The 21690-nt window shown below is 38.9% G+C and overlaps 2 protein-coding genes across 7 annotated transcripts in view; one reads left to right on the top strand and one right to left on the bottom strand.

Annotated features, from left to right (window-relative positions):
• LOC111866651 (divergent protein kinase domain 2A) overlaps positions 1 to 9430 on the top strand; it is a 37590-nt gene extending 28160 nt beyond the window's left edge. For 2 of the 3 annotated variants that reach the window (XM_023855812.2, XM_023855806.2), the window contains one exon: positions 9026 to 9430. In XM_023855812.2, the coding sequence (XP_023711580.1) occupies positions 9026 to 9091 (66 nt within the window). In that variant the 3' untranslated portion in view covers positions 9092 to 9430. Of the gene's footprint in view, positions 1 to 1176; positions 1312 to 9025 lie in introns of those variants that run through there. The other variant, XM_023855807.2, reaches the window with a different exon arrangement.
• A 6206-nt stretch (positions 9431 to 15636) lies between these two features.
• The window catches only part of LOC111866646 (cytoplasmic protein NCK1), a 16254-nt gene continuing 10200 nt past the window's right edge, over positions 15637 to 21690 (bottom strand). For all 4 annotated transcript variants that reach the window (XM_023855792.2, XM_023855794.2, XM_023855795.2 and 1 more), the window contains 2 exons: positions 16935 to 17171; positions 15637 to 16855 (listed from right to left, as the gene is read on the bottom strand). In XM_023855792.2, the coding sequence (XP_023711560.1) occupies positions 16643 to 16855; positions 16935 to 17171 (450 nt within the window). In that variant the 3' untranslated portion in view covers positions 15637 to 16642. The remainder of the gene's footprint in view (positions 16856 to 16934; positions 17172 to 21690) is intronic.

The following is a 21690-nucleotide window of genomic DNA, read 5'->3' as shown; positions in this document are numbered from 1 at the left end:
AGTACAGCTAGAAACCGCTCGCCAGAACCACAGGAACTTTGCTGCAAGACAGGCATATGTAACGATGACTTGGCACAGATAAAGTCGTGTCTTATTTATACTCTGTTCTACTGACAACAGGCCAGCGAAAAATCTAACAATCTACAGCAAAACCATCAATTATTATGGGCGTTATAACATAGGTGTGCAGCTGAACGAAACATACACGTCGAACCCCCCCAGACGATTTAAATCCCTGACGAAACATACACGACGAACCACGGCAACGGGTTAATGAACTTCTAATGTTAGATGTTGCTAAAGAGAATTTTACAAGATCCGAATGAATTTTAGTTTTAAAAGAATGTTTCATAGTTCTCTGGTAGATATAGTCCCAAACTTCAATTTTTAATTGAAAAGGTCATCTTATTTGCCAGTAAATATGGTATTTCCCTTACTGGTAACATGACTGTGGTTCATACATATGATCTGTGCTGAAATAACTTGCACACTGAACAGATGCTTCAAACAATCCACTAATTACACATATTCTGCCCTGCAACTACATTACAGTTTGCATCTTTACAATTTCGTAATTTGGTGAGCAGTTTCGTCACTGTTGCACCAACTGATGGTTAGCCATATTCAAATAAAAATTCGTTATATAGCCTAGAGACTGGCTGCACTGATTTGGATTTTCATAGTTTTCCTTTGAGTAAAATTAAAAGCCATGTCTAAATTATTTGAAAGCTTTCCCCAAGTCATTCACGTCCATTCCACCATTTGACATTGTACACTATGTAAACCTTAGAGAGGAGAAAGTGTTGTTAAATAAACAGCAACAAACTTTTCGCTAGCTTTGGAACCCTATTAACAAGATGTATGGGTTTATGCATCTTTTGACATCAGTATTACACCCCCAGATCGACTGATTTTCATGCAGTTAGTGTAAGCATCATGCCACTGGAGAATACTGCACTTCCTCTTGCCAACAGCACCAATATGGGTAGATGAAATGTATGAATGGGAAATCATTTAAATATTTAATATTCATTCATTTCTTAATCTTAGCAGAGTCAACTGCAGGGACTACATAGCATGAAATGAGAAATGTCAATGAATTTTGATCTCCATGAAATGAGTGAATATTGTGCCACTGAGGCCCCTTTATGCATTACACATTCTTGCCATTAATAGCATTGTGACGTGTCGCGCTAGCTGCATGCCCCCCCCCCGGAGTGGTGACGCGCCAAGCGGAGCCGAAGCGAGCCGAGTCCCAGCACGCTGGTCGCCATGCAACGCGGGTAAACAGTGGTTGTGAGAGACAACTCCCGACAGCATTGCTAGCAACATGGCGCCAGACAACAGTGGTGCCTATTACATGGCTGTTTTCTGTGTTGTCTGGAACGGTGCTAAATAAGGAGCAGCGAAGACTATTCAAGACAGTTCTCAGTTCTCGAGTTAAGAGTTAATTCTCAAGTTCTCAAGGCAGCGGTTCTCGAGTTACAAGTTAATTCTCAAGTCAGCAGTTACGAGTTACGTGTTACGAGTTAGCCAGCAGTGAGTCAGTCACCAGTGAATTGCAGTCCAGTATTTGTGATACTGCCAATGGCAGTAAAGTTGAATCTGTAAATTGTGTGGTTGTAAGAGCGAATGAGCAATACAATTCGCTATATCCAATAAGGCGTGAAGTTATTTGTTGCGTTATACACCCAACATGTGACAGTATCAACATGCAAACTTCTAGAATGGAACAAAACTAATACCAGTTAATGAGGGTTTCTGAATTGTGTTAGATGGTTTTTGTTAAGGTCTCTTTTTTATGAAATTACATTTTTCTTGTGTTCACTTTAAGTGATAAGATTAACTGTCACACACATTAAAAAAAAACCCTTTTCGTTTTTTACTTCTTGTTACACACCACATCACATGTTTAATGGTCATCATCAGGCGAAGTAGTCAAATCAGTCAAATATATTAATACTATAAATATAAATTTGTTAAAGTATGGAAATGGACAAATTTAGATAAAATAATAATGACATGAGTCACACTGTAGCTACACTACTATACAGACTGTTTCCTTCAAGGACACATATTGTGACATATTGGCTGGAAGCTGGAATAATGAAGCCAGAAAAAATTGTTCGCTGCTAGGTAACAGCTAAATAAGCAAACATTGCTGGGCAATCAGTACACACACACAATAGAGGAGTTTTTGGAAGTGGTGTTTCCTATTATGTCTGCCCTGAGGCTATATAATGAGGACCAACGGGACAAGCCAGTCAGGAGCTGGGAGTTTGAGTTAGGAGTGAACTGTGACCGAGTTGATAAGGCAGTCATCAGTCAAAAACACGTAGACTAACAAATAAGTGATAGTTATATTAGTTGGTTGAGGGGCTATGCTACAACCCAGAAGGTCATGGGTTCAAGTCCCGATAAGGTCAATGGATTTTTTTCAGTTGACCTAATCCTTCCAGCCGCACTGAGCCCTGGGGTTTACTCAGCCTCCAACAGAAATGAGTATCAGGAATTAATTAAATAATTTTCCTGGGGAGTAAAGCGCGACCGGCGCATAATGCTGACAACCTTACCATCTTTGAACCGATTTTCTAGATAGTGTGGGACCCTCAACGTCTCACAACCCTATGGGCATTCACGGCCTGGTACAGGGATAGCTTTACTTTCACTTTAGAGCAGCTGTAGCTAGTGGCAATCATTAGCACCACACCAAAATACAACTTATCGCACACAAGGCATCAAGTAGGCGAGAGTTTTATAAAAACACCTGATCTTCTAGTGTGAACTTATTCATATCCTGTACAAAGATAAAACTGCACAACACTAAGTCAGGTAAAGTAGTCCCTGTGCTTAACTAATGATCTACACCATCAAGACTTATTGGGGAGTGGATGTATAGATCCACGTATTCTTGACATCAATACCAGTTAGAGGTCAGTGGGCAACTTTACCACTGGGGAAAGTGCCTGTGGTGCCCATGGGATAGGAGGCTGGGTGGGGCCCAGAACTGGTCTGGAGTATGTGGAGAGGAGAAAAATTGTGCCCCTATTGAGAATCAAACTCCGACCCCTCGGCCATCCAGCCAGTAGCCAGTCGCTATAATGACTGCACTATCCTAGCACAACACCAAGTCACATGCAAATATTTCAAAGGAGTCTAATGCCACTTCATATCACTGTAGCTAACTCATCACGTTAACTTCCACACTTGCAGCAGCTGAGTACAAAAGATTGCAACCAATGCAATGTTCATGCATAGGACTTTATTGAATATCTTAAGTGTTTATGGGTTTTTCTTTTCAGTTTCCATGTATAGCCTGCATTGGCATGGATGCCAAATAATTTTACTACTTTGTTAATTCTCCTGTTGCTGTTTTCAATGAAAGTGACATTCCAAATCTCATGCCCACATTCCATTGCCTAGGTCGCTGCAAGACCACTCCCTTACCAGCTGTTCACGACTGCTTATTCATAACTATCCTCCATATCTGGAGGCTGTCACCCCCATGTGCAACCTGAGAACGTGCCACACCACAGCAATAACAGACCCACTTTATACGGATGAGACAGAATATTTTCCTAATTTTCCTTATTTGTTACTCTCATTTCTCTTAGTGATATTTTCATACTCAACTGTTCATTTAGGTTTCAGAGACTAAAAAAAGGACAAGGTAGTGTACCAAGATTATGATCTTCTGTGCGATGACATAGTGTAGTATGGTGGATAGGTATCAACATAACTCCAAAAATGTTAATAACTTACTAACTACATGGTGTCAGCGGCCTCCGTAGTCTAGGGGTAACGTTCCCACCTCATGACTCAAGGTACATGGGTTCAAACCCGGCAGAGGTCGTGGAGTTTTTAAGGGCGGAAAAATTTAGGAAACAAGTCCTCTGGGTCCCGTGTTGTAGATTTGCGGCATGTAAAAGATCCTCATGTCTCTAGGAGACCTCTGAGCAAAATTAGGCAAAGTTTCCCGCCCAAGTAGTTTCCAGTGCCTCCGGTAGATGGGGAAGTATCGGGTACCACTGCCAGAAGAGGGCCGACCTCGCTGGCAGAATGGTGCTGATAGCGAGCACCAGTACTGGAAGGGTATGGTGACAGTAGAAATTAAAGGGGGACACACAATGGACCAATAACTGGTCTAAGTGCATGGGGAAACCCACCCCCTTTAATAATGAATGAACTACATGGTGTCACACCCAGAAAACCATAATCTGAAAAAGGGATTTTTACCTACAGGAACACAGGATACAGATGTTACAATCAAGACTTTACTAAATATTGACATATCAGAAGACCTGTTTACAAAATGTTCTACTGTTTAGGCAAATTAAAAAATATTACATCAATCATATGAAGAAAATTTCAAAGCAGCACATAAAATGACTGCAGTTCAGTAAGGAAAAAATGAGCAAAATGCACAGCTTCTTCATCAATAAGTTTCTTTCTCACACGCACTTCCTTCAGACTATTAGATGTGTACATGCACATTATATTCATTCACTTGCACAGAAAGCACAGACTTGACTAAAATACACACATATATGTACACAAGAGCAGACTACTGAGGGCACTTGCCATATTCTTAAGCATATTCACTACACTCTCACAAAAAAAATTAAGGGGGCTTGAACCATGGCAGTGGTGCTATGGCAATAAAATAGAAGTTGGTGATGCGGTGATAGTTATCAAAATGAGGACCCTGTGTACACTGCAAAACACAAAGGTGACAGCAGAGACAAGATATACTTCCTGCTCCCTATCAGTCCTCACTTGATGTGCTTCGCTGTTACGACTAGCACTAATTCTCCCGCTTTAACTGTAAAATGCCCTGTGAAATTCACACAGTTCGGGGCAATAGTTTCATGCTCACCTCTGATTCTATTAAAATTCTGCATGCCTATTAGGTATCCTTAGGCAGCAACATACATGAACTTTACCATCCTGTGTCCAGTATTTCGAGACATACATCATTCAGAAATTTTAAGTTTTCCTTAAATTTTCCCTTGTTCTCATTCATTCTTGAACAAACTGAAAACCTTTAAGTGTGGGTATTCTTTGGAATGGTACAGTACTTAGGGCACATTAACATTCTGACTTTAGCCTTTTTGAAAAACATGTATAGCTATATTTATCCACGGTTTTCCCATAATACTTGGTGGGCACTTATATATGCACAAAGTATCATACTGGGACACGAAAATATTGAAAAGATCCTATTTTCTGTTAGTGGCCGGATTAGGCTTAATGACTCACACTGTGACCTGTACAGACATCCTGCAGGGTATCATGTCTCATCCAGGCTTTCAGTTGTACTTCCTGGTCTGAAAAATGGAAAATTAATTACTGTTATTGCCAAATGCTAGAAGTGTCGAAGAACTTCATGTTTAAAAAACAGTGTTACAATCCATACAATGTCTATCATGGTGCAAGTTTCTAGAAAACCCAGAGATCTGTGTTGGACTGAATGATAAAGGTTCCCAGCATCCAGAAAGGATAAGGAATCTGTGAGAAATGTAGGAAGTATATTGCAAAACTGCCCAAAAGTTTTGTATATGAAGCAGTTGTTTCTTCAGGCTCTCAATATGACATAACTGAAGACTTGTACAGTTTTAAAACTGAGCAAACCCACACTGTTTCTTCTTTGATAAAGACTCTGGAGGAAATTAAAAGACTCACCACTTTTCACTGAAAGACTGTCATAAATAAAGTATCTAAATGAAAAAATTCAAGAAAATTGAGAGCCATGAAAATAAAAATATCCCATTTAACAGACTTCAGTGGTAGCAACACTTCAATTGAAGATGAATTGATACCACAATTGAAGAAACATTTTCATGTATGAGAAAAAAGGGTGAAAACATTAAAATTATGACAGTTCTTGCAAAGAGCTCGTTAATTAGGAATATACAGCACGAGTTCAAAGCCTCAATTTCATGGTTTAGACTGCTAAGAACTTCGCAGCTGAAAAAGACATTTCACAAGCTCAAAACATAAGACCAGGAAAAGTGCTGCCCCTGCAACAGATGATACAGTAAAGCAATTTTACACATTTAATGAAATCAGCAGGATCAGGCCAGAAACAAAGATTATATTTCTGTTAACTCAGATGGCACAAATGTTCACCTTGAGAAACAGCTCATATTGTGACCTAAAAGAAGCCTATTTAAGTTTTAAGGAACAAAATTCTGAGAAGACGTTTGGCGTTCAAAGTTTGTAGAGTTAGACACAAAGAGCTGTATGTTGACTGAATGAAGTAGTACGCATGCCACTTGTGTGTATCCCACTCATCAGAGTGTGAAACTTATGTCAGGTGGTGTATAATGACTAAAAAGCATGTAAGAACTTACGACCATGTGTCCAAAATTATTTCCAATGTGCCAAGTGGCAGTTGCTATCAGGGAGACTATGAGATGTTTCCAGGGACTGAAGACAAAAACACAGAGATAACCTACGCAGAGTAGACGACTACCAGATCAACTCTAGAAACAACTGTGACACCGTGCAGTGACTTTTTAAAATCTTTTTTCTGAAAAGTTAAACATCCTGCTCCATCATTCTAATATAGCATGACAGCAATAATGTTTCTGCAAAGAACTGAAGGTGAAACTTAAACCTGGACACACTGCTGGTGCAATTTTTTTAATACTACTCTGTCATACAAGATCTTCACTGGAACAATGCCCAGGCAACGTCATACATTTAGAGTTTATTATTCACAAAATGAAATGACTGAGCACATCACTTTTTGTGGTATACCTCATTGTTTAAAACATGATGCTGTACCTGTGCATTTATTTCAAAGCAAATTATGCAACCTTCTTTCTGGTAAATTGAAAATTTTGACTAAGATTTATTATTTTTCTGACAATACTGCCTTGCATTATAAAAAAGGGAAAAATTGCATCAGCATCTGCTATCATAAAATGATTTTGTCATGGATGCTTAGCAGCACTTCTTTGCAACATCACATAGCAAAGGTGCATTTGATGGGATTGGGGGAACAATTAAAAGGCCAGCAAGAAAGGCAAGTCTGCAAAACCCTTATAACGAGCAGATAATGACACCAAAATAAATTTACGAGTGGCGTGCTGTAAAGATTCCCTCAGTCATCTATGAGTATAGTACTGCTGAAAACAATATGAAAAAGTTACTAAACTGTTGTGCTGTCCTGCCTCAAAAAACCAAGTTTAGCCAAAAATGTTCTCAGAAACAACTGAACCCAACACCACACACACACACAGTTAAGTACACTTGCAGAGAAGAAGAGTATCAAATGGAAGGCATTAGAGGATCTGACGACACTGTGGCTCACGTCTTACAAGTGAATGATAATGAAATTCAATTAACATTCTTGCATCCCTCTGGCCCCAGTAAATTCTTCATGTATCCTTCACCCCAAGACATTTCATAGTTTTCAGCTTCAAGAGTGCTTACAAAAGCAGATCCAGAAACTGCAACAAGTCACACATACATTATCAGTGCAAAGGAATTCTGTTGAACCACTGAGAAATTAGAGATCAGGCTTTGTAGACTGAAATAGTTATTCTTACAGGTAATTATTTTTTAACCAAACACTAATTTTAATGTTTGAGTAAATATGCTTGTCATGTTTCCTTTCTTCCCTTTCATATTAATGCTGAATTACCTATGTAGCTTACTGCAATCTTTAATCCCAGTGAACAAAACAATTTCTATGTAACCAGTACTTATAAAACAATATATATCTTCAACACAACAATGCTCAACATGACATTTTCCAAATATGTACAGTATGTGCCAAAAACACAGTACCGAAATGAAAAGACCTGTTGATGCTGTCTATTCATGTGAAGGTCCCTTGCATGACAGAACCTTCTCAAATCCTGAAGAAATGGTCCGATCACCATGTCCCTGTAGCGTTCTTGGGTGATGGTAAGAGCACTGCCTTCCTCATCCTCAATGAAATAGGGGCCTAATATACCGTGTGCTGAGACGGCACACCATATCATCACACGTGTACTATGTAGCGGTTTCTGGACGATAACATCTGGCCGCTCAAAACCAAGGAAGCGAGTTGTCTGGCGACCACTTCCATATGAGTGGAAATAATACTCAACTATGAATACTTTTCCTCCGTTGAGAGACCAATTTCCAACAACTGCACAACACAACTTCCTTTCCACTACTGGTAACATGTACAGCTGGAGCTATGCCCCGTCGACAAACACACATGCGCATTCGAGAAGCGTGAGTTTCAGTACCGTAATTGTGGCGCATACTGTACTTTAAGAACTACAGAATGTCTTGGAAAAAATCTTGCATGAACATTTTTTTATGAAATAAGGCCAAAAGTTTAGGTCAAAATATCATGTGCCCTCAAATAATATGAATGGCACACCAAATGAAAGAACCACTCATGGGCTTTCAACTGGTACAAGAATTATTTCTCCATCTCACTTATAACCAGAATTAAAAGCATTTTAGTGAATCAGAGTTAGGAAAAGTTAAGGACAACTTAGAACTTCTAAATACAATGACCATGAAATTGATACAGGAAGTGAAAACTTCATATTCTTCAGATTCTGTAGGCTTACGAAATTTCATTTACATCTTAAGTTGCCATGTAAACTGTTATGTAGATTTGGCATGCAATGACCCCTTTATCAAATATACCAAAAAATATGGCAACTCCAGTACAACTTTTTCCCAAGGAAATGCAACAATGGCACTTACTTCAAAGACATAAGATTATAGAATTATATACACCACCATGGAAGCCTTAACTTGACCAACATTATCCATGATTGTTTCCTTCAAGAGTTGGTGACAGAACACTCTAATTCATCAAGATGCATACAGCACAGAAAACACTGGTATCACTACCTCTTATCATCACATCATGCAGTCAATCGGCAAATGTACAACCTATCATTCTTCCTAATAAATTATGCAATACACACCATAAACAACAAACAAACTTCTACAATCTTCAAAGGTGAACCACATCTGATGACAAAAACAAATGTTTATCATGTTACAGCTCCTAATGACTGGGACAACGGTCTGCCGCATGGTACTCAGATGTCTGGAAATTTCCAATCTCTAGTCACATTAAAGCCATGTCTACTGAAGCATTCGGGACATACTGGACATTCAATCTGTACACAGAAACCTGCCAGACAACAAACAGCAAGCCTCTGTACTCTCACACATGTACCTGCTTACATTCTGTAACAAATTAAATAATGAAGTCTCATAAAGCAGTATAAATATATATTACATTTCTAGTTGCCGTATTACCACCACAGTTCATCACTTCCTGTTACACTAGCCCAGTTTCCTCTCTTACATGTTCGGATGGATATCTAAGCACTAGCAGTGCTATCACAACTTCCTGCAACAATACATGTACTATCCAATCACCACATCAAAAAAAAAAAAAAGAGGCAAATAAACCCCACCCAAGTCTGAGTTCAGAATATGATTTAGGAAATGTTTACACCAATTATTAAGGTATCAACATCCATTATCTTAAAGAATTATTTTCATACTGTCTAAAACATGTTGCAGGAATATTTCAGTAGGCCTCTGACATCACGCACATGCACGTCTTCCAAACGAAATGCAAAGTGCTTGCAAAACTCGCTGCCTCTACCATACAATGTAAGCCAACATTAAGCCTTGAACTGAACTTGCGTCCATTTTCCAAAGAAAATAATAAATAAATAAATAAATTATAACAAATTAGAGAAAGAGAAAGGGTACGACAAAGAGCTGTATGTCATCAAGGAACTAGTTCAGTTTGTGCTGAACATATGTACATTACCACTTATGAAACAAGAGCTTCACACCAAATCATGAGTGTGACATATTTAAGGGTAGGGGCTCACCAGAGTTCAGACTACCAAAGTCAGGATAATGGAATGTCCCTCAACCTCAGTGGAGCAGAAAACCACAAAACCTTAGACATTTTCCTCTTCAATTATTTTGACATTCTTTCCAGATGTCATCAGTCTTCATTCTTTCAAAATTATTCAATATAATGCAAAACTTATTATTGGCAAAGTTCTGCTTCTGTCATTTTCTTCATTCCTTTTATAGAAGAAAATGACACATCCTGTTGTATGTCACATGAATATGCATATCAGTAAGTAACACTGACCTGTGATGTAGTCACTGTCTGGAAAATTATACTTGTTTTACAGTACTCCTAGTGTGATGACTGAATATGGCATCCATTCTGTACAGACTTCTTGAACTCGTATATTACTTTTATGAAAGTGACATATTCAAATATTCTGCACAATCTCATACACTAAAATTCTAATACATTTTTATACAGAAGCATTGCAATCACTGGATACAGATTGTGAGTATTCACATCAAGTACCAGTTCAGCTAATGTCAGCCATAAGGGTACAAGGCTGAACAACCTTCATACCTGTTCACTGCCATGCCGCACTGTGTCCCTGATGATAATGGCAGACTATGAGAACATATCTGCTCTCCCATTTTCCTATACACTCCTATCTTGATCTTCTCAAAGTTCTTTGATGAAATTGTGCAAGAAGCTGTGGTAATATTCCTGACATATTTTGTGATACATGTGATACTTCTGTTGTAAAGAAACAGAGACAAAACGTTATATGATGCATCAAGACAGTGCATTATCGGCAGGGAACCATGACAAAATCATGGTCTTCACACACACAGTTTGTTACATCTGTGTTGAATACTTGGAACAGTGGATTCAATGTAAAAATCTATGCTTTCGGATATTCCTAAGGTCTGGTGTGAACATACTCATAAAAATCAGAGAATTACTCATGCTCATGCAAAATGTAAAGCTATAATGCTAGAAATAAACAGAACATTTCCTAGCCAAATCTTTCATCTACAGCAGGCATGTCAAACTCAACTTGTACAGAGGGCCACCTCAGCCCTATAAATAACAGTCGAGGGCCGCACTTCAAAATAGAAATATACATTAGATTCTGATACAAGGAAATTTAATTCTATTCATTGTTTAAGAATCATTTCAATATAATTACCAAAAGTCACATATCTTAGTTTTAAAAAGCAAGAGAATGCCATTTTTGACAGTATCAAACAACTTTTCAATATGTAAAAAGAGAGATTACACATGAAATTATGTTAGATATAGCAAAACATTGAATTTCCTGCAGCCTGCTAATTTATGTCTGCGTGAGACTTCTTGTCTTCTGGTCTGTTGGAAAATTGTCTTTACAAAAAATATTTCTACTAAAATTTTAATATTGATTTTAATATCAATTAGCTCTAAAAGTTGAGAGGCCGCACTTTGTGGCTATGGGGACCGCATGTTTGACACGGCTGATCTACAGTGTAACCCATTGCTCATGGTACGCCTAAACCTTTGCCAATAGTTACGTCTGATGCTGAAGCTGCACAAGATGCTACTGAATGGTACAAACCTGAAATGCAACGCAATATACTTTCTCATTTATAATTCACCTTGCCTATCTTACCTTGGAGACAAAACTGACTGTTCATCAGTAGAACATTGCTGGTTGCTAAATACTGAATAATGGAATCTAATTGTAAAATGTGGTTCAAGAAAACTGACATTTCACGTCTGGGCCTACAGCATTCTTAACCACTATTTTATTTAAGATTCTACCTATGCAGTTTTATTTTGGGACATGGTCTCTACAGATTATTAAAATTTAATCAAAAGTGTTAAAGCCATGTTCAATAAAACTGCCATTATGTATATTGGTTCCTGATGCTGACTTCTCATGTTATCTCAAAATTAGATGGAAGTCATTAATTAACATTTATTTATTTTGTTTCGTTTTTTTACTTGATCAAAATTTTAATTTGTGTTTATGTCAATCACAAATGAGGTGAGATATCGTAACAGCGTACTGCAGTGTTATACACTCATTATACACTGTTCTTCAGGATTTTTCTCGATTATGCTGGTGACAGCGAGTAGGCTGTTTACCAGTACTGGGGAATCATGAGATACCTGCAGAAGGCTTCCAAATGTAACATGAACCAAATGAGAGGGGTTCCAGCATATTTTCATAGCATCAGAGTGACCAGGTAACATCTCTGCTGAAGCCATTGGAAGACACAGCTCAGAATGGTTAGGGTGTGTTTGGTACCCACTCCTGTAAGATACACAGCTGGCCAATCATGGTACAGTTTAGTTTAATAAATATTGCATAATATTAATGTGGTCTCCAATAAATAACTGTTCAAGATTAAATCTGGACTCCTTCATTGCTCTCAAAGGATCAACTTTCACCCACACAAGTTGCACCTGAGTGTCTCATGTTCCGGACTCCTGAGTTTACTGCTGTTTATCACCTTTATCCAGATTCCTGAAGCAAAGTCAGGTGGAGCCCATTAACCCAATCATTAAAGAACAAGTGAAAGGTGAAGGTGCGGTGTCACACCGATATAGGATATACAGATTCTTGAATAATGGATATGAGTAACAGCCATCCAGTTGTTCAGGTGCACATCCATATATACAGATAGAGAGCATATCAAAAACCGCTTTTTAATCAGGGGGCTGAAAACATTAATCTGTCACAATCTTGAGATCAGTTCTTTTCACAATCACAATACTTTCTCATATATACTATGTATATGAGAAAATAAAAACAAGTTGTGATCATTTTATTGGTACAGATATCATGTGCAGAAATTGTTACCACTCTCTTCCCAGGAAGACCCATTTGTCTTTTACAACAACACTGCTGAACTGTAACTAGTGTACCAGCTGCAGCTTATTAACTGAGCGAGTGAGTGAGAGTGAAAAGCTTGAAAAGTTTTCTTCCTCACAACAGTAACATACGAAGTTCTGTTGCAGTGCTCAGTCACTGAACTTGAAAGATGAAAATTCTGAATGTCATAATAATGTTACATATACAAACTATGAGTAGAGTAGAGATTTGAAAAGTTACAAGTATGCTGCTTGATCAATAATCTTGTTCCACAAAAGCATCATACAGTTTGTGTGAATGGGACAGCAGACCACAATGTATCCACTGGATAAAGAAACAATGGCCATTTAGATTGATACCGGATTCAAAAAACAGCAAAAAGATCAGAAAGGTGACTTCTGATGAACAGTGCGACACAAAATATGCTGGTGCAATGGTAATGCTCTAGACTTGTATTCAGAACGTGCCTGGTTCAAATCTCGGCTGAAACAGTGATTATTCCGACTTTGTTATAGTTTTCCTCAGGTCGCCCATGAAAATTCTGGGATAGTTATCTCAGTTACGAAATCCTTCCTTTGAAGTCCTTCCCAATTCATTATTTACTGATCCTACCATTTAACACTACATAGTCAGAAATACTGACAGCATCATAAAATATGTCACAAAAAATTAACAGAGGGAATACTGAAGAGAGGTTGAAAGAGGACAATGTGTTGGCTTAAACAATGCTATTCAAAATTCTTATTCTTCTTATTAGTCTTATGTTATTCATAAGGAACAACAAAGCCCAATATAACAAGAAAATTATTCTTGAAAACATGCTCAGTAGATTTCAAAAGCTGGGCTGTAATATGAGCTTGAAGGCTCATATTTGTACTATTTTCCCCAAAATCTCAATAGCTTTATTGAAGGGCAAAGATTTCACCTGGACATAAAGGCAATGGAGAAAAGACACCAGGGAAGATGGCATGTCAACATGACAGAAGACCAGTGCAGGTCACTGAATAGCCAGACTTTCCTGCAGCACATAAAAAAAGGTAACCAGAAAAGTGTCATGCTGATTGCAGGTAATTTACTGGAACACAGTAGAAAAGTGGATTTCAAATAAGGCAGTCAAGAGATGTAGGTCTTTAAATGTCTGATTCTTTAAAGGTTAAACTTGCAGCACACAGTTCACACCAAACCTTAAGAGTAAAGAGGAGAAACCCTTGTCATGACTCCTTGCTGTTGAGTGTATACAGGTTTAAAGACTACTGAATCAACTGTTCATTATTCATTATTATTTCTCACTACTGGAGGAGACAATGTTTTTCATTAAATCATGCAAATTCACCACTGTAAGATGAGGTTAACAAAACCCAATGCACTATTTTTATTTTTCAACATGATCTCCATATTGTAATTCTTCACTGACAAGAAGCCACACCACCGTAATTCCATACAGTTATATCTTATCCAATATTCAGAAGATAACTAAGCATATGACTACTGTACCACAATACAAAGTGGGGCAATGTGGACAGCCCAGCTACATTACGAACTACAGGTTAACTGCAGAGTCAATATGCAATAATGTGTTGAAAGAGGCCTCTCTAATCTTACTGTTTATCTGAGGTAAGAGATTTCATCTTGTATGAAGAACTGAAAGGGACATTGTTACATTTAGTGTACGGAGCAATAATATTCCAAAATACATAAGTCATACCGAAAGTCAAGAGCAACTTCTTTTTGCATGCAACCTAGGAACAGCAGACGAAAGAGAGTAAGGTGGTAGGTGGAACCAGCTGTTGTGTTAACCTTGAGTGTCTTGTGACGATCAATAGCTTGCATCACGTGACCGGTATCACTCCCAACAAAATGGCCGACAATGATACGTCGTTTCGCCAGCGTGCTGTCATCGAATTTCTTGTGAAAGATGAAATCCCTGCTGCAGAAATTCACGAGAGACTTCAGCGTGCTTATGGAAGTGTGTGCATGGGTGCAAGCAGTGTTTGAAAATGGGTGAAACATTTTAAAGATGAGAACACCAGCATCAAAGATGAGCCTCAGAGTGGTCATCTTCGAACAGCCTCAACTGAACGCAACAAGGAAAGAGTGGATGAGATCATTCAAGATGACAGGTGTGTGACTGTGGACACAACAGCCCAAAAACTTGGAATAGGGCAGAGTGCAGTACAGGAGATGATTGAAAACTTGGGCTATAGGAAAGTTTGGGCTTGTTGGGTCCCGCGGTTATTGACTGAAGACCACAGAGGTCAGCAAAAAGCCATCACCTCAGAACAGCTGCAGAGATATCGACATGAAGGCAATTTTTTGCTCTGTATTGTGACAGGTGACGAAAGCTGGTTTCACCATTTCGAGCCTGAAACGAAATGGCAGAGTATGGAATGGCACCATTTGCATTCTCCATCAAAAAAGAAGGCAAAGACAGTGCCAACAGCTGCAAAGGTGATGGGCACAGTCTTCTGGGATGCAGAGGGGTTTATTCTGGCCAAATTCCTGGAACCTGGGCAAACCATCAATACTGCTCGTTATGTCCAGACACTGCACAAGCTCCACCGTGCATTGTGCGATAAACGTCCAGGACGAAACATCATCATCCTGCATGACAATGCTCGCCTCACATTGGAAGCAACTGCAAAGATGGGGTGGGAAATTCTTTCACACCCCTCCTATAGCCCTGATCTGGCACCCTCCGACTACCATCTTTTCAGATTTGTGAAGGATCAGCTATGTGGACGTTTTGAGACAAGGGAGGCAATTCAGAAAGCAGTGTATCAGTGTCTTCGGATGGCTGGAACAGAATTTTACAGAAGGGGAATTTTCAAACTCCCAGAACGCGGGGAGAAATGTGTACAAAGAAGTGGCGATTATGTAGAAAAATAAAGAAAGGTCTGTAGATTGAGGTGGTGTATTTGGTTTGTTAATAATAAAGCATGTTACTTTACAAAAAATTGTTGCCCATGACTTTCAGTATGACCCTCATAATATACTTGTTGTTGAAAAACTGTAAATATGTCCAAATATGTAGACTGCTTTCATTACCATGCTGTGGAGATGTTACTATGAATATATTAAAACCTAGTGTAAGAAATCAAACTATACATCTGTCTTCACACATGTTATTTTGAATTAAAGCAAAGGCCCACTGTTGTCTCTAAATGTTGGATATGGTACAGTGGAATGATACATGTGGCAGAAAAGAGAACAGTGCAGAGGGATAACAAGTAATCTAGTCTGATGTATTTCTAGCAAAGTTTCTCTTGCAGACAGAAGCACAGCTCAATAGTCAGTGTAAAAACCCTTTCTTCAAAAACTGATGTTTTCTCTTAATTATATTTAGTACCTTAAGAAAAATGCAGTTACTTGGCTGCTTAGATGAAATGTCCTGTAGAATAGTTTAAACTGTGATACTCTATGAAATTGCCTTACTGAAGGAATTCCTTGACAGTAATATGAAACTTCAAAGAAGTGAATTTCCCTAATTTTTGTTCTTGATACAAGCCCCTGACAGGTTTTTACTTGAAAGAATAATTATAATTTGCATAATTTATGTGGCTTGCTTTTGACTGAATGTTGAGGCCTCCAGATGCACCATCGCTGCCATGTGGAAGGCAGGTATCTCCTGAAAAACTGCGCTCATCATTTTTTCCGTTGGTGATATGTGATGCACAGGCCCAAAAATGCTGTGGAAACCTCCCACCAATAGGGATTAATAACTACAATTCAACACAACTGCAGCAGCCTCACAGGAATACAAACATTTTACAAACACGAAGATATGTTCACTGCCTGCCCAGAAAGAGGCCTTAGAGAGCAATGTCCACCTCCTGCAGACTCACAGTGCGATCCTGAAAAACTGAATTACAGCAAACTAGGAATGATTACTGACATGCAATTTGTTTGGCCTCATTCTTCCCAGAAGACACATGTGGGCACACTTAGCAGCTGTTGGTAGACTTGGGAAGAGGTCTCACAAGATACAGTTTCTCTCCCTGCTTGTTCGTGTAGATTGGAGCACGCTGGTAGTGGTCTACCAACTGATCCAGTGTGTGGAACTTGCGCTGTCCAATGCAGTATAAAGCACCTTCCACATGGACCCGAAAATGCTTGTTGCGCCCAGGGGCCTTCAGTGACACTGAGTAATCACCCATCTGAAAAACAGAAGAGCACTTTACACTGTGGCCATATATCAAATGCTAATAGCATTACCCAGCTGCTAACAATACTAACATTTGTTTCACTGTCTCTGATGAGGAAGTCCCCATCATGGCCATGCTGGTTCAGGAGATTATCACACTGTGCTCGTGTGATGGTGCCATAATACCATGCCTTGCCCACCAGATGTGGGCGGTCCAGCAAACGTCCAACACCAGATCCACTTCCATCTTGTCGCCTGTCTAATGAGTCTTGTCTTTCACTCCCACCATCACGGTTCCGGTATGGCTGAGTCAAGTATTCACTTAACTCCTGAATAAAGAGATGACTGTTATTATTCACTGCTAACACTTCAATGACTCACTTAGTAGGTGTATGTAGTTTCATTCACAATTCAAATTTTTTAAATTCATATGACAAAATGATTTTTGTTCAGTGCTTAACGTCTTATAAGAACACATCACTTAAAAACTTTTCATCTCACTCCTCTTCCTACACAAAAAGAAGAGTGGGAAAGAGGACACAATTCATAAATTATAAAATTTGTATTTCAAATCTACTGTCAACTTCCATATACTGAATGTATACTGGACAAGACTGTATTATAATCTTGTTAGTGTGTTCAATTGTTAATCCTTTCCCATCACACGTCAATATATAATCCACACTACGAGTGTGCTTCCACGGACAAATGTCGATATATGATCGCGAAGTTTCTTTCACGTTTCTCCGATGATATGTCGGTCATACGTGACTACCTGCCACTGTATACTATACCAATGTAATCATGAATGTTTAGTCTGCATTCTTCTGCCATCTTGAAGTCATAATTTGAACTACTTGAGGAACGATTGCCATTTATATATTACTGAGTATCAGTGTTAGCAACACGGCTTCGCGTTCGGGTAAACATGTGCCTTCTGGCATGAAAACTGAAATATAATGATGTGTGTGTTGAGAATGAAGACTCAATTATTGCGTTGTTATATGAAGAACTTGATTTAATTGTAGAAGAACTTGACATACACTCTGATGATCAGATGGATTTGGAAAATGTTGAAGAAACTGCGAGTCAAGTATCCAGCAATGAAATGTTGGGAATTGAGACCGAGAGTGAAACATGTGTTCTGCGATGAAGATGGGAGATAAGAAACCCATGGCATATACACTTACTAAAAATGCAGGGCCACAATTTAACCTTCTATCACATGCAGGGCACATGGATTATTTTTGTTTATCTTACAATGATGAGCTTTTGAATAACACTGTTATAGAGACAAACAGGTATGTGAGACACAAAATTTCGGAACTTCAGCTTGGCCTGAGGTCCATTTGGAGTAGCTGGTCTGATTTGTCAGTTCCTGAAATGAAGGCATTTTAGGTGGAATTATAAATATGGGCCTAATGCCAGTACCTGATATAAGACTACTGGTCTAGTGACTGGGAAACACAGATATCACTTTTTGGTGATGTAATGTCTAGACTTAGGTTTATTCTGATATTCTGGATGACTCATGTGGGAAATGATACCAAAGAAGAAAGCAATCGGATCATCCAAAAGAACAAGGCAAGTACACGGGGTGACAGTTAGCAGAGAAACAGTTTCAGAAATATTCTGTGCAGGTAAAAACGCTGAAATAGATAAATCAACAGTTTGGTTCAAGGGAAAATAATTTTTGAAAGTTATAATCAAGAAAAACCTATAAAGTGGAGCCTCGGATTATTTGTATAACTGACGGTGACACTGGTTATGTTCATAGTATAATTACAAATTACAGAAAACTTACGGGTGACATGTGTAACTTGCCATACACAGAAAAACCTTTCATTTCTAGAACAGTTCTTTCCTTGATGGATATACTAGAACTCAGTGTGTCTGGTGTTGAAGGCTACCCCCTTTGCACTGACAAATATTATAGTTGTGTTCAGCTGGCCCAAGATTTGGACAAATGAAAATGCCACAAAACAGGCACTATTATTGCTGGTAGAGTTGGCAGTCCAAAACCCCTGTGGAAGGGGGCCATGAAGCAAATGAAGAGTGGGGACACTTTTGCCCACAGAGGAGGGAATGTCCTGCTAATGGCCTGGAAAGACGAGGGTGGTTCTCTTGATGTCTGCATATCATGACACATCAATGGGAAAAATAGTGACCATTCAGAAAGGGGGGCAGCAGAAAGAAATCCAGAAGCCAATGTGTACTCAACTATACAAAGCATATGGGGGGTGTGTATCGCAGTGATCATTACTGCGCAATGTGTGCTTTCTTTTGTAAATCTCTGAAGTGGGGAAGAAAACTCTTCTTCAAGTGTGCTTTGTAAATTCAAACATTTTGTGCAGCAGCCATAAGGCACACATGGGGGTGAAACAAATGGTACATGTCAAGTATTGACGAGCTCTTGTTGAAAATCTAGTAGGCGATGTGTGCAACCCAAGAAGGGGTCACATCCGGGGTCAGCGGAGAGAGAGGAGAGAGTAAATACAGCGCCTCACATCCTCTACCACTATGAAAAAAAGAAACACAAAGACTGCATTGTGTGCAGCAATTAGAAGGTCATGGGAGCCAGAAAAGAAACATACTTCTACTATAAGACCTGTATCAATCAACTGGCCATGTGCCCTGGGGAATGTTTTGAAAGAACTCTCAAGAACTTCAAAAAGTTTTAGTGTAGGTCCCATATTTTATCAAGTTGTTTGTTGTTTGTGTACACACAAGAGTGAGAGTTATAAAAGGAAAGGACTGTGTGTACATGTTATACTAGAGAACAGTAGACTTGATGTCATACACCACTACAAGGCACAGAATTTGTCTTCTTGCATTGGGCTGGTAAGGAGACATTTTGCTTTTTCATTCTATGCCCTTGTTGCACCAACTTTTTGAGCAAAACAGCTCGCTTAGTGGCTATGTGGGCATTTTAAATCCCTTGATGACCTGCCTGCAGAAATTTCTCCAAATGCACCAACCAGAAAGGATTAAGTGTGACTGCCAGTTTTTATGAAGCAACACAAGACAGTTCAACAGTTCCATATAATTTTAGTAAAAGCACTGTACCTTTCTTCCCACTAATGACACATTACATTTATGTAGGGTAAATAAATCTCCACCAAAATCTCTTTCCTTTTAATTACACATCACCTCAAAGAACACTTCAAATAACTTGTTCTTTTTGGTGGGTGGGGGGGGGGGATTCATAAAATATGGAAATTATGCATCTGAAGTAAAATTCCATCCCCTAAACTTTGTTTAAAAGGAGCCACATAGTACATAAATTCTAAATACTATTCTTATAATTTTACATCACTTAACAACTTCTTGAACTTGTGCCATCATGAAGAAACTGTTCATCAAGATGCTGAGAGGAATTTCTTTCCTAGCATGACAACAGTCCTTGGGACAGGAGCAGTGGAAGAGTAAAGCACAACATAGCATGTACTGGCTTTCGGGCAACTGACATAAATCACATTTTAACATCAGAAGATTTACATATACAGGCCATAAGAAATATTACAGAAAGTACAGTCACCTACATAATACAGAAAGAAATCAAAGCACATGTTGTAGGACTGAGAGGCAGGCTACAATTTGCTAAACTGTTCTTGTACATAAAGCTTCTTGGAGCCTATGCCCGTCAATACTTCGGAGCTGTTGTTTTCATCAGATAAAAAAGATAAAGGTAGCAAAGGTTTAACTGATGTTGCAGTACAGGCAAGCCAGTTCTGCCCCAGAAAGTATGTTGCTGTTGTATGTGACAGTGATTGGTCCATTGGATGTATCATCATGCATAAGGATCAAGAAGGTGATTTCCTTCTAAAATTTATGAGAGGAAAAGGGCAAAATGATACGACTTTTCATGGCCACAAGGAGGAAATAAATGTGTATTCGCTTTCCTCATGGTTCATGTGCATTTCGGGCAGCATCGCTGTATTGAAGGGGTGGATCAGAGATCAGGTGGATCAGGTTTGAGCATGATGATACATAGTTTACAGGCATTTTCTTTTTGTACACACCAAAAAACGTTTTAATTGCATTCACATCAGTATGTAAGTTTTGAAACATGTTAAATTTATTATCATCTGTAATGAGGAAATGTTTACTGCTGTCATATTTATACCGTTGTTCATCATCACTGCAGTGAAACTTCTTTGTTTAAAATTTCTCTTATAATACAGTTCTTTGTTTGTGGTGGGTAGAAACTGCAGGTTCCTACTTGAAGACTTCTGCAATGGTTGTATCAGCCAAATTACTGCAGCTATTTGTATAAACTTTAGACCAGTACATTCCCTGACAAGAACTAATGATGGATTAACTAACCAACTCCATGGAGCTGAGCTTGCGATGCTGCTAGTTGTACAGTTACTCAAAAATTTCCCAACATTTTATGGAAACCAAAGGTTTATTACTGTGTCCACAACAGCCCTCTGAGGCCCTCTGTGGCATTTCACAGCAAGATTATTTTTAAGGTGAGGAGTCGTTAGCCCCACATCCAACCCCCAAGCAATGCCATGGCAACAAGGAGCCCACTTAACATGAACTACTGCTGGACACCCAATTTCATATTACAGAAATGACACGTGTAACAAAAAGGGCTATCACATGTTATAATGCACCTACGTCCATTAATTAATATCTAGGAATTTGTTAACCGTTCAGCGTGGTTTGACGTGTATGTTTCGTCGAGGTATTTAAATCGTCTGGGGCGGTTTGACGTCTATGTTTCGTCCAGCTGCACACCTATGTTATAACGCCCATAATAATTGATGGTTTTGCTGTAGATTGTTAGATTTTTCGCTGGCCTGTTGTCAGAAGTTCTATATATAATGGGACACGAGTTTA

This window comes from Cryptotermes secundus, unplaced genomic scaffold (genome assembly GCF_002891405.2).
Source record: "Cryptotermes secundus unplaced genomic scaffold, Csec_1.0 scaffold1755, whole genome shotgun sequence".
In the NCBI taxonomy this organism is placed as follows: Eukaryota; Metazoa; Arthropoda; class Insecta; order Blattodea; family Kalotermitidae; genus Cryptotermes; species Cryptotermes secundus.
This window is presented reverse-complemented; position numbering and strand designations above follow the sequence as displayed.